Genomic DNA, 14,136 nt, shown 5'->3' with positions numbered 1-14,136 from the left:
TGGCAGAACAAAAACTTGATGCTAGGTTTGAACATCTTTATCTGTTGTGTTAGTCATAAAACCATCTTTTTCTCTGTTATATCTGATCTTTTTTAACCTTTCATGTGAGAAAAGCCTTGCAGGTTATCTGATAATGTGCCTGTGGTTTGGACAAGTTTCATAAAACCTGGGATACCTGCAACAGTTTTCAGGTTTTCTGTCTGTGAACAGTTAAATTTTTGTTCATGTGGCGTTTCTAAGTGTTCTCAGTGCCTCACAAGAAGCTGATGGAAGCTACGTAAAAGCAAAATTTAGACAGTCTGTAGATCAAATCAAGGAGCCATCGCTGGGCCTTTGAGTAGAAGTCTGGCACTTTCTCTATCGTACACATTGCAATTAGCAAGATCAGTCATTTTGTGGGGCCTGGTACTTGCTGGGGTTGTTTTTGCAGAGCCGAGTGTCTGCTGTCCTAATAGATCCTAGTGCTTGCCAAGGGCTATCAGAGAACTAATACTCTGCTTCCCAAGCACTAGTCACGGAAATGCACGGACATGCACACACAAACATATGAGAACCCGCTATTGTCATTTTAAGTGGAATGGCAAATGTTGCTTGGAACAGGAACCATCTTTTTGTTCCTTTTTTGCTTTCTGTTACTAATCCTAAATAGAGAGACGTGAGTATTCAGACAAGCTTTTCTGCAGTAGTGCCAAGTAATCTGCATAAAATCCCTGTTTAGAAAGTAAAGCAGATTTCTATTCAACCAAATTTTGGGGAGAAAGATATGACATCCTGCTCTCATTTGGGCATTTCTGTTGAAATTTCATATGTTATTCCTAGCCTAAGCTCCTCCACCTTCTGTTTCCAGCTTTTGAATCTTCTTGTATCTTTGCTCAAATAAAGTGCCTTTATTGTATGTACTATTCTGCTGCATATAGGGCTACAATGACCTAATTAATCCCTGCACATTTCTTTTCTGAAATTACATTGACTGAGTTTCCCAAGTAATTTTTTTTTATTTCTTCAACCATGATTGTGATACTTCCCTGAATCGTCTTCTTACTCAGCATCTTTTCTGAACAGCTTTCCCACATTAATCAGACTGATGCCAAAGACAGAGAGATTCGTTCATTTCCAGCTCCTTGCATCCCTGTTTATACATGTGCCTTGGTATTGCCAGAAGTGAAATGGTAACAGGCTGGCCCAGGATCCTGTGGGAATGCCTGAACCTTTGCATCTCTAATGGCACAGCGAACTGACTCCTGCACAGGGAAGAAATTAGTTCCTTCCTTACTATTCATGTAAAGCAGCTTGCCCAAATCCAATACCATGTGTAAATACTAAGGCGCTTGAAAACAGCCACTGCTGTAATGCCTGCTGAGGACCCAGAAGCTTTGGCTGTGCCTCAGAGGCAGAGGCTGTGATTGTCCTAACGGGTTTGCAGCTTTTGCACTTCTTATTGCAGTTCACATGGGTCATGTGCAGTGGTTCACAGACAAGGTATGGGCAATGTATAAGGCTACTGATGTAGTTTATGCCACAGATAATTCCTGACCTTAAGGGGCTTATAGCTGATACTGACAGGTCTTGTAAAAGCTGGTGGGGAGAGGAAGCAAAGAGTAGGACTCTCGTTTGAATGGAATTTTCCAAAAGATGGAATTTACACAGGTGCTAGAAGACATCTGTCCCAGGACGAAATATTTTGTCTCGCTCCAGCTTTGGTGACTGATATGAGGTATATTTTGGAGGCACATCAAGGAACTATTATCCTGTAATCCTGTCTGTGATGTTTTCCTTGGTGTACCTTTACTAGCCTGCCAAGGAGCTCATTCCCAGAAAGCTAATGTAGATGAGAAGAAAAGTTTGACACGTCTTTAGCTTTTTCTCCAGGAGCTGGTGTGTACAGGAACATGTTAATTATTGAATAATCCACGCAAGAATCCTGAATACATTAAAAGAGGGAAAATACATGACCTCCTCACTCCCTGCATGCATCGGAGGGTGACAATTCATTTAATTATGCACCTTGCTTGCAAGGGTATGGTCTGTGGCACAAATGTTCTGCTGAGCATTTAATGGACTTGTGATGTAAGTGTCGGAGTCAGGTGCCTCAGAGTGACTTTTAGATACAGTCAAATGCAGAAAGAAACTTTCCTGTTGGAGTCTGGATTCCTTAATACATATTAGGGTTACAAAATCAAACAACACTTATCTGCCTCATTTTAAGGATATTCTGTCTCCTATTTTTAAGTAATAAAATGTGTGGCAGAGGGTATGGCTCTCTGTGAGCCCTGGAAATGATCTCTCCGCCTAGATCGAGCTGAAGGGAAAGAGGTGCTTTGCTGGGCTTTTCTGCAAAGAAAAGATTCTAAGTGTTTGGGGTTTATGACATCCATCAGTAAAAAATGCAGTAGAAATTAATAGAATTGCATCTTAATTGAAAGAAAAAAACAAAATACTCCTACGGGCAATGGCAAACATGCTGTTGTTGTTCAGCTGTCTCAGTAAATACCAGTAGGCAGCTCTGTCAGATGCACAGGCCTTTGCTGAGTGCACAGTCCCATAGTGAGAGGCAAATTATGTGACAACTGAGAGTAGCGAGCTGGTTTTGAGTAGTTTGGTACATCTAAATAAGAGCTGAACTGTATGGGCCAACAGCCAAATGTTCTGCCTGAAGATCAGCAGCTTGGAAAGAATTGTTCTGAATAAAACAAGGGGAACAAAATGTAGTTTGTGTTCAGGGTATAACAGTAAGAGGTTGGGAAGCTGCAGCTAGCAACATTCAAGGATGCGTCTGTTCGTTTTGCGAGGATCAAAGGCTTTGACAGGATTAACCGATGTGTTTATCCACTCCCTGATTCTAAGAAAGTATTCAGCATTTAACAAGCAGGTAGAAAGTTAAAGGTACTTCCCCTGAAGTTAGTACTATATGGGCAACCCCATGCATTTTCTAGGCCTCCATCACCTCCTCTCCTTTTGTCTACTGCAAAAGGCAAGGTATTTTTTCCTTTTCTATAGCTGGGGAAACTTGGTGGAGATGGGGTGTGGTGGAGCGAGCAGCTGCTGTGACCAGGACAACGTCAGCAGAGTGGCAGTCTGCTTATCTTTACTATTTGCTTTCTCAGAAGGCTACTTGGATTGTTGTAAGCCAAAACATTCCTAGAGCATTCACTGATGAGCTCAGCTATCTCTGGATAAGACATGAAAAGCTTACCACTTTCCAGTTCTGGATAACTGGGTCTTACCTGAGCAACAGGAAGGGGTTTAATTCTTCCTTTTGTTTTCACCATATAGGGGGCTAACCAGTGCTGAGGTCCCACAGGTATCACCCAGTATTCTGTGTGACCAGGGCAAGTCATGCTACAGAGTCTAGGCTTCACTGAACTAGTGAAGCACAAGGCTAACATACAACTTGTCCTTCTGCCGGGCTGGCAGTGCCAAAGGCACTCTGGACCCTAGACACAGCCTTCATCTTGAGGAAGTGATGGAGGGAATCAAGAGCCCTTCAGAGTTCCAGCTGGGTATATGCTACAGTAGAAGAGGTTTCTGTAGTCTGCTTTCCAGGCCTTGGCCCAATAGAGATGGGGAAAAACCCTATTAGGTCCAAGTGAATCTGTCTCTTCAGGTAGATTGTCCTGCATGTCTTTAGGATTAAGTACTGGTTATAACACAAGGCTGCTAGAGAGAAGGCGTACTTTCTGTAATTTTTCCATGCTTGCAACCTAAGCATAGCCAAATTTGAGCCATATCTAGCCAACTCACCTTTTAACTACAATGCCTTCTTTTCTTCTCTTTTTGGTCTCTAAAGCCAGCACTAGCCCTACATCAGGCCTTGGGACTGCTGCCATCGTAGGCATTCTCATTGTTATCTTTGTGCTGCTCCTGGTGGCTGTGGATGTCACCTGCTACTTCCTGAACAAGTGTGGCCTGCTGATGTGCATTGCTGTCAACTTATGCGGCAAATCCGGCCCAGGAGCCAAGGGCAAAGACATGGAGGAGGGTAAAGCCGCCTTCTCGTGAGTACTGTCATCACTTACATTGCTCCTTCTGTTGATCAGTGTGTCCCCTCAGCAACTCCAGGAAAGAAACTGGTTTAGGGAGTTCCAGATTCCTCACCTCTGATGGGAGGGTACTGAAAAGATCTGGGGCCACGCTGGTCCTGCTTTGTATTTCCAGGAAGGGGTTTCTTCAGCTGTTTCTCTGTTTTTGTCCTATTCCTGTTAGTAGCCATCAAGTGGCTGGCCCAAATGGTCTGGCTGACCCAGAAGACAGTGGTCTTCTGTGCTGTAGGTAATAACTGGAAGGGGGAGTGACAAAAAGAAGCAATCTGCTGTTTAGGCCAGTCCGTTTCTGTCATTCACTGTCAATATTTGCAGCGTGTCTTTGCAGGAGGATACCTAGTGTGAATGGGAACCAATCTCCATGCAATTCCCTTCTTACAGGAAAGATGAGTCCAAGGAGCCTATTGTGGAGGTGCGGACTGAAGAGGAGCGGACCCCCAATCACGATGGGGGAAAACACACAGAGCCCAATGAGACCACCCCGCTGACGGAGCCAGAGTATGTTAGCATTAGTCAATCTTAGCACAGGGTCAATACATTGTCTTCAGTTGCCTTAATCCTTGATCTGTCATGCCCATGACTTAGGGCAGGAAGAGAGGGAGAAAGGTAAAATCTCCACACTCCGCTTGTGACATACCAGTGAGGAAATGCCTCCTCTCTTCCCCAAGATTCAGTGACTCCTATTTCCAGCACTGGAAGGGAAGTAAAGCAATATTTCTTGAAAGGCCTGTCTCTGCTAGTCCTGTCCAGCGTGTAGATCGGGCACCTGTCCAGGTTCACTGCAAAGGATCCAGAGCAAAAGCAGCCCCCAGCTAGCACCGACTTCTGCTTGAGCTCTGCCCTAGCAATGCTGGATGAGTGCTTGAACACCCCATGGTGAAAGGAGTCCTCTCTAGTGATAGCAGCAGAGCAGCTATGCTCTCAATGTTGGAGGAGGCAGGGCAAGTCTGATTATTCTGTGAGAGGGCTGAGAGCTACCTACGAGTTTTGTTTATATTGGAGAACTTGTTTGGAGCCGGAGTCTGTGAATCCATGTTAGCTGGGATTAGCAAGGTTTTAAGTATTGCCCACTGTCTACGTTAAGCTCTTTCCTAAACTGCTGCAGTTCTAGTGTCCTCTGAGTACTTCTCCATAGCTTCTGGAGTAGTAATGGGCGGAATTCACTTTAGGGAGCTGCTGAAATGCTTGTTAATATTTAAGTCAGGTTTGGGATTGATGACACAAGTTGGGTTCCTTTCCTTCAGCAGAGTCATCACAGCGGTGAGGTGGTCCGGCTCTGCCACCTGCATACTGCTCACCTCCTTTGATTAGGTCAGCAGTGGGGCCCACTGATAAAATGGCTCTGCTGGAAGTCTCTGTGAGGTGAGAGGAGAAAGGAGGCTATGTCCATAAGCAGCACTGAAATGCAGACACACAGCACTGAGGAATAGCTGGGATTTATATTGTCCTGATTTTCTTGGCTAGTCTTACCAGAGTTTTAACTCAATTATCCTTCTCTGTGAAGGTTTTCTCTCTGTTAATAAGCCAGAGATGGTGTTCTCAGGCACACTGGCTTCTCATGGAATAAACCATTTAATTTTCCAGCCTCGCATCTGTGTACTTGTTAAGGCCACCAGTGCCACATCATGGCTGCTAAAGCGTAGTTACACAGTAAGACGTCCTAAAGCAAACCTTATTCCAGCTAACGCAACAGGCTGGAATCTGGTCAAAAGGGCAGAAAACGTTACCTCAAAGCTGCATGTGTGTATGTGTATGTACATATATATACGCATTACATGTGAGTGTGAGAAATAGAATTATATTCTGTGTGGTTTGATGAAGGCCTTAGACTTGCAGGCAAAAGGACAGGGCCAAGATGAGGGACTGGATTCAGGGGTCCTACACTGGGACCTTGTTGTGTGGTGACAGATGGCACAGGGCTGCAAGCTCAGGGAATTGGCAGAATTCCTTGTGAGGTTAGGTGGAAGAGGCTGAGAGGAAGGTTAGTCTAAAAGAGAAGAGTCTCTGCAACTTGACAGGGTTACATTTGGCTAAGACTTGAAGCAAAATCCGCATGAGCAAGCCATTCCTGAAGGACGTGTCCTCTTTGCTCTTTTTCTCTTCCTAGTTCTTCTTCAGTCATCCCAGCCAGCCCTTGCTACCTTTTGCACGTTTGACCTCTGAAAGGTTTCTGCTCCTCTGAGTACCTCTCCATGTTGTGTGTGTACATTGTAACCACATGCCATGCTGCTGCTGTGCCACCCACCTGCCTTTTCACTCTTACGCTCTGCTCCCCTTTCCCCTGCTGGATTTACGGGCTTCATTGTCTCTATTTCTCTTCTACTCCTGTCCTCTTCACAGGCACCCTGCCGATACCGCAGCTACTGTTGAGGACATGCTGCCTTCTGTAACTACAGGCACCACTAACTCTGACACTATCACTGAAACCTTTGCCACTGCTCAGAACAGCCCCACCAGCGAGACCACTACGCTGACCTCCAGTATTGCCCTGCCAGCCACGGCCATTCCTGACTCAAACTCCATGTCGCCTGGCCAGGCTACTCCAGTCAAAGGGGCAGCCACCTCAGTCTCTTCACCACCACCCTCCTCCACCCCCAAAGTGGCCCCTCTTGTTGATCTCAGCGATACCCCAAGCTCTACTCCAGCTACTAATAATTTGTCTTCAAGTGTCCTGTCCAGCCAAGGTGCAGTGCTCAGCCCCAGCGCTGTTGCTAACGTGGCCGAGATCTCCAAAGTGGCAGGTGGTAACAAGCCAGCTGCCCCAAGCCCTGCAAACCTCACTAGCCCTCCAGTTCCATCAGAGCCCAAGCAGGAGGTCTCAAGCACAAAGAGCCCTGAAAAGGAAGCTGTGCAGCCCAGTACAGTGAAGAGCCCAACAGAGACAACCAAGAACCCAAGCAATCTGAAGAGCGAGGCTGCTTCAGGCAGCACCACAAACCCCTCACAGAATGAGGACTTTAAAATGGACGAAGGGACCTTCAAGACACCAGACATTGATCTTGCAAAGGATGTTTTTGCAGCTCTTGGCACTACTACTCCTGCCAGCGTGACTAGCGGGCAAGCTCGTGAGCTTGCTGCTTCTACTGCAGACAGCTCTGTACCTGCTGCACCTGCAAAGACCGAGTATGGCTGCCTTTAATCTTCTGTTGGTTGTGTGCTGTGTCTCTTGTGCACTGGTGCTTGTGCTGTGTTCTTGTTGGGTGTTCTCTTAACTAATCTCATTGTTTTCTTAGCAAACTAACTCACTTGTGAACCAACTAAGCAGGGCTTGGCTTTAAAGGTCCAGGAGGAAAGCAGGAATAGCTGTGCCAGGGAAGCAGAGAAAAGACAAACCCAGGAATTATCATAAATGTGTTATTTTTTAGACTTCTATGCAGCTTTGTCTATTGTAGGTTATTCTTTTAAGAAAGAGACCAGAAACAGTTCAGTTTGATGCAAAGGAAGTGCTGTCCTTAGAGGCGCTGAGTTCCTGCAGTTCAATGAGCACAGCCACCCAAATTCAATTTCCTAACAGATCAGTGAAGCCCTTCAGAACTCATTTCAGTGTAAGGCAGGGCAGAAACTAGTGCCATGTGAAACTGTAAAAGCATGGTACCTCTGGATTTGTCCCTAAACTGGCAAAAGGATAAGGCAATGTGATCCTGTCTGAGAGAGGGGGAGCAGTCATAGCACAGTTGGGTCAGGATAACTTGGCAGTGTGTTGTCCTGGTATATTAGAGATGAGTCTCCATCCACTGTACTGGGTCTCCTCTTTACCCAGCTGATTTATTCAGAGAGCATCAGCATGCTCCTAGGCAGGACAACCCTAGGGGTCCTTTGGAGCCGTATGCCATCTGGACAGGGTCCACTTTCCTCAGCTGAATCGAGTCTGCATCTTGTGTTTGGCAGGAGATACTGTAACTGGAGAGTGAAAACAGCATGAAGTCCTCACCTGGGTAACTGTGGGGAGGGTCCCCAGCTGTTGTGCAGGTCTTGGACAAGAATACTCTTACTGTGTTGGTTTGGATGGCAGTTGCTGACAGAGCCATGAGCACAGAAGCCTGGAAAATGCTGACTGAAAATGGATAGCCACCCTTGAGGAGACAAGTACCTAAGGTCCCTGTTCCTTCTGGCTTCCTATTTGGATAGAGGCAGGATGAAATAGGAGGAGTATCTTGTCTTTCCTGCCCAAGCAGGGTCTGTGCTTTACCACGAGAGAGAGTCCTGAAAAGGCAGCTCAGATTTGTTGTGGGAGCAGCTCCCAAAACCAGAAGACTGAGTTCACACTGTATCTTTAGCTTTTGCAAAGGAAAGTATATTGAGGACACTGGGCTCTACGCTGTCAGCTAGATTGCTGCCAAGAACCTGAGGTTTACAGCTCCCTCAAATAAATCTAGGCTATGCTATAGCAACCACACTGGAGACACACCCTGAGTCACAACTTTTTCCATCCTCACATCTCCAGGAAAATTACCTCTTTCTGGAAGTGCTATATTTAATCCAAAATAAAGCATTGGCCTTGATTGGCTTTGACACTGTGATTGCAATGTGTATTAGCACTCGCAGAAGAGCAGTCATTCAGACACTGTAGAACCAAGAACCAGATCTGAGTGAAAACCCATGTTGGTTTACTGTATTATTCAGGTGCCTTTACATCTCATGGCTCTGGTCTCCCTACCTCCCTGCTGTGCTCTTGTCCTCCCCTAAGCCGGGAGACATTCCTGCCGTGTGACTGTTCCACAGCACTGCCTTGTGCCCCAAGCTATGGAGCATCTGGCCCTTCCTGGAAAGCCTGGGTGACATAGCAGATGCACGAGGGTTGGAGGGAACCAGGCAGCCTTTATGGGTGCAATTGGGCTGCTCCCAAGCAGAGAAATCCATGTTCACTTCAGTTCACTGCACCTAAAGCCACTGCCCTGTCATGCTGGGTGCTACAGAGAGACGAAGAGAATAGTGAGTTATGATCTGGTACTGAGCTGAAAGTTTCTGTAGGAAATGGTTTGCCTATATTAAGGAAACATTTCAAAGGAATTAATGCAACTTGGCCTGTGTCATGTAAATGAATTTTTGGTATGGTGGAATGCAGAGCTGTGTTCTTTCTGCCGATCCAGCCACCACCTTCTACCTGCGCTGCTCATCTGCTTCCCTTGGGGCAAATCAGTGTTGCAACCATAGGCTTAGATTCATCTTACCCGCTTGTCAGGGTGAATTAAGATTGCAGTCATCTCAGACTAAGTTTGTGGCTAATGGGCTGGAACAGGCACTTCTTCAGGGAGGCCACCAGATATACCTTGCGTGGCACTTTTTGTGCCTATGAAGAGAGCGTTGGACAAACAGGCTTCTCTGATTCTTCAGTGAAGTGCCAAAGACAGATTCATCAGCCTGTGAAGATGTTGACCTCCCTTACACTTCTGAAAGTGTTTGACAAAATTCACTACTTCCGTGTTTCCCTTCTTGCAACATACTGGGAAATGCTGGGACTGATTTCCTGTAGGGAAAAAGATTTTCTGCTAAAATGGCAGTCTGTTTTAATAAGACATTTGGATGACATAAATGAGTGATGGTAAAATCAAATTCCTTTGCAACTGTGTGAGTTTTCCCTTTTGCTCCTTTTTTTCACACCACAACACGCCTTGCGCCTCTGCTGCAGCCTGAGACCTCATCCTACTAGTATGTTAACTCAGGGCAGGAGGAAAATCAAAAAAGATTTCACTAGAGCTAAATGAAGCTCGGGCAGGGGGTGAGTTTGGTTTTACTTATTTCTGCATCTGGAAATGCTCATTTTGCTCTAGCAAGGTGATATATTTGCTTGTTTCCAGAAACACATTCTTTCCTTATTGCTAATTCAGCAATAGACAGTCTATATTTCTCTGTCTCTAAACTGTGCCATTTTGGTGATTCTTCTTCAGGAAAATCCCAGTAGAAGACAAATCTGAAGTGCAAGCAACGGAAACTAAGACACCTCCAGCAGAAGTCAAGACGGTCCCCAATGAAGCCACACAAACAAATGAAAATGAGAGCAAAGCATGATCAGCTGAAAACAAATGACAGAACAACTTCACCCAAGCATTTAAAACACACAACACACATCTCATTCCTCTAGTGTCTGTTGCCTTTTTTTAAAAAACAAACAAAACGGAAAATGCATAAATGGGGGGAGGGGGGAATCTCTCTTTTTCTTTTCTTGTCTTCTCTTTTCCTTTTTTTTTTTTTTTTTTTTAAAGATTTCTAGAAAGGTTCTATTTGTTGTGCACTTGCTTTTAAAAAGTAATACATTTTAAAAACAGGGTTAAACCCATAACCAAATCAGGGCTTAGCTGACTCTGTGTATATTCAACCAAGCAAAATTGCAAATACTATTTGCAATGTGGTTGGGAAGCTCAAAATCAACTAGTCCTAGACAGAAGGAAAAAAAAAAAAGACAAAAAAAAAAAGACCCTGTTCTTTCCTTCATTAGTATAGCAGATATAACCACTGTACTACTTGGTACAGCTGGTACTTAATGAACAAAGTCCACAATTTATTTTTATACTTTTCAGTCGAGTTTAAAATATGTAAAGCCTCATAAATAAGTTATAATTTCTGTTCACCTTGTATTTGTTCAGTATGCAAAGTGTCTTGAGCTCTTTGTGACTGAATTCTGTTCTCCATGTTAGACATTTATTTGGGTTTTACTATTATCTTTTTTTAGGAAGAATGCCAAAATTGCAGCTTCGGGGATATATTTCAATTTGCAGTATTCAGACTCTAAATTTCTTTAAATTTTATTTTAATTTTTGCCAACTTTTGTTCTTTCCAGTGTTTACAATTGACAAATTTTTTTTTTAACTTTTATTGTGTTTAATGTATGTGTAAAATAGCTGCCTTTTTTTTTAAGTAAATACAGTCTATAGATACTAGGTTAGCAGCATGCTTGCTTTGCAAAGGGAGACATTTTCAAACATGGATGTTTACAGTAGTTGTTTCCCCTTTATCTCTTCTTAATTATTGTTGTTGTTGCTATTATTATTATTATTATTATTATTATTATTATTATTATTTCTTACTGGAGTAAGAAGAAAAGTAATGCTGGGGTTTGGTTTGGTTTTTTGGGGGTGGGTGGGGGGGTATTCAAACCACTTGTCACCAATCAAGGTCTTTATCCAGCAATCCACATAAACACATGCTTAACTTGGAATGAGAGAGTTGCTGGTGAGAGGCCTTCTATACTTAAATTTAGTAAGAGTTTAAGTCCCTTGCTGGACCTGGGCCTGACTGCATAAGAGAAATATCATCTCTGCTTTTTTAGGACATTCTCCCCTTTCCTTCATGGAACCCTCCCGGAGCTTTGAGAAGCAGAAGGGAGATTGTACAGTTAGGGCTGGTCTGGTCTCATCTCAGATATTTGACTAGATCAATTCCTCCTTAGTATGTCAGTAAATACCATTTCCTTTGACCCTAGAAATCTGATTTACAAGCAAAGCCTTTTTGCACAAGGGTGCTTGGCAGCATGCAAGACCCCCCCTCCTGCAAAGCCGGCGCCATCAGCAGTTGGACTAGATGATCGTTGTAGGTCCCTTCCAACTGAACTATTCTATTCTGTTTTATCACGTCATGTGTATTGAGTCATCCATGTATGCTCTGCAGAATCAAAACCATGAGATCAAGAGCAAGTGCTTGGAAATCAATGCCAAGACTCTCATTGATTTCACTTGTCTTGGCATTGTGTCTTTAACAGTTGGAAAAGGGGGCTGATGTAGTACATGTATTATCATTATGGAGGGGGGAGGTTATCATTGGGAGTCATGGAGTAACACTGAGATTTCAGGGTGAAAAGAAAGGAGACTTGAGCAGACGGAAGGCAGAGGTATATAGGGAAGACCAGCCCATTGTATAGAGATGTTCCTTCTGTTGGGGTTTTGGTTTTTTTTTCTTTTTTTTTTTCGTTTTCTTTTTTATTCTACTTTAGATCTGCAAGCTTGTGCACTGTGGGTGCGTGACTATTTTAGTGTGAAATGTGTTTTTGTCATAGTATTGAAATAATAAAAGCTTCGACATAGTTTGGATGTGGAAGGTGTAGCGATAGTTCAGATTTGAAAAAAAAAATATTCAGGAAAAAAAAAAGAGAACAACTCTTACAAGGAACAGAAGCCTTTAAATGAAAAATCAAACCGAGCTGACTATGGCATCCATTCCGTTGGGCTAAGGTGATAAAGAGAAAGGATGATGGGGGGTGGGTACACTGCAAGTTTGGCTCAGGTAAATTGAGCCACTTTTATCAGTGTGTTCTTCTAAGTATGCAGTCTTTTACAGTGGCATCACATAATTTCAAACTGTGAAAAATAATGGTCTTGTCATTTGCTAAGTGTGGGGGGTTTTGCATTTTTTTCCTTAGCTCCTGGGATGCAAATGGAGGCTGACTGGATATGCAGGCATAGACACTCATGCAATACCCATCCTGAGCAGGGTATCAGGGCAGGATGGGTCCTCACTTCAAAGCCTTGTGTCAAACTCAGCCCTTGCATGACCCATCACAGCAGCGTCGTTATAACTATGGGGAAGTTTGGCCCACTGTCCCTAGGATTTTTTTTTCTAAGAAATCAATCCATAAAATGCAGCACAAAAAGCTACCATGGTCTATCTATGGTTGGGGGGAGAGTCCTTGGGGCAGCGGAGGACTAGTGGGCAGGCAGTGTGTACCTCCATTGCTGTGGATGACCACAACAATTTGTTCCTCATTTCTGCAAATTTTTTGACTGCTTTTGTCATCTGTATGTTATATCTCCTAAGTTATAACCCACTGAGAACTGAGCAGCTGATAAGAAATAAATGCTGTACAATGCTAATGACCAGAAACATGTCCAGTGACATTGGTGAGCGCCTGCTGGGTGAAAATCTATCACCTCGATTGGCATTTCTGTCATAAAAGGTAACCAGCTCAAAGCCCGATCCAACACCCGGCTGCATCATTAGAAAGTACCCTGCTGACTGCAGTGGGTTTGTGTCGAGATCGATGGAGTGAGCACCATTCCAAGGCAGAAGTGAACCCTGTGATTGCCTGAACACTGGGAGTGTCCATCCAACTCCTTTTTAATGCCCTCATGACACCTCCCAACAGTTGTAGATTAATTCTGGAGAGTGGTTTTATACTTGCCCTCAATGGAGAATACTTGTTTTAAGTTCGAAGTACACCATTTCCAAGATAGCTTAGGCTTCATTACTTTTATGTAAACCTTTGAAGAGGGACCAACCTGATGCCGTTTACGCTGTATATGTTTATATATGTATCCATACCATACATATATATCTATATGGCAATATAGACTGATCAGCTTCTAGTTGTGGAGTGATTACATTTCATGCTGCACCATACGTAATGATGATAAGATAATAGTGCATCCAGTTGTTCAGCTTTTAGAGTGGAGTTTTATTTTCACACTTTTCTATGGAGCCTTCAAACCCCAGATTTTCACACTAGGCTGTTTTGATAGTTGTTCTCAGACCCTCCATTGACATCCTTACCCAGCATTCCCTACTTTTGGGGGCCTTGTATCTTGTTAAAAAAAAAAAACAAAAAAAACCCACAAAAAATCTTTTTACCAAGTGAAACATCGATTCCACCTTTATTCCCATTCTCACTGGTGTAAATACTGATACTAACTGAGGATTTTGACTTTGCATTCTGTCAGAATACTGTGTTCAAATAAAAATTACAAAAAAAAGCTCATGGGTACAGTCTGCCCTTCTTTAGATGCTCTGCTAGGTTCTGTGTACAGACATGGATTCCCAGGGCTGGATTTGCATGTCAGCTTAACGCGGAGTGAGCAGTCCCATTGTGGCATGCCCACAGCATGAGTTAAGCGTCTGTCTGAGGCTCTGGGCTGTAGACAAGCAGGAAATGCAACTGTCTGCACTGTGACGGCATGGTTCAAGCTGGTACATCTCTGAACAGTGGGCAACTGCAGTGCCTTTCCAAACTTCAGATGTGCAGAAAGGAGACCTGCCAGCACATGATTCCATTGACGGGCTCTTCTGAAATTCTGAGTGTCACAAAGAGGAGTATTTTTAAAAGTTTGTTTCTCTGTCCCACTGTAGATCATTTCCTTGAGTTAACTAACGCACAAAGGTAGTTTCGTGT

At 43.9% G+C, this 14,136-nt stretch overlaps 1 protein-coding gene across 2 annotated transcripts in view; it reads left to right on the top strand.

Moving 5' to 3' along the window:
- Positions 1-10,257, top strand: part of NCAM1 (neural cell adhesion molecule 1) — a 154,037-nt gene extending 143,780 nt beyond the window's left edge. The window contains exons 17-20 of one of the 2 annotated variants that reach the window (XM_075172863.1): positions 3,788-3,995; positions 4,422-4,538; positions 6,381-7,163; positions 9,929-10,257. In XM_075172863.1, coding sequence (XP_075028964.1) covers positions 3,788-3,995; positions 4,422-4,538; positions 6,381-7,163; positions 9,929-10,049 — 1,229 coding nt within the window. In that variant the 3' untranslated portion in view covers positions 10,050-10,257. The remainder of the gene's footprint in view (positions 1-3,787; positions 3,996-4,421; positions 4,539-6,380; positions 7,164-9,928) is intronic. The other variant, XM_075172864.1, reaches the window with a different exon arrangement.
- Positions 10,258-14,136: the final 3,879 nt, after the last annotated feature.

This window comes from Calonectris borealis, chromosome 24, assembly GCF_964195595.1.
Source record: "Calonectris borealis chromosome 24, bCalBor7.hap1.2, whole genome shotgun sequence".
In the NCBI taxonomy this organism is placed as follows: Eukaryota; Metazoa; Chordata; class Aves; order Procellariiformes; family Procellariidae; genus Calonectris; species Calonectris borealis.
Note: the sequence above shows the minus strand (reverse complement) of the source record. Positions and strands in the feature narration are given on the sequence as shown.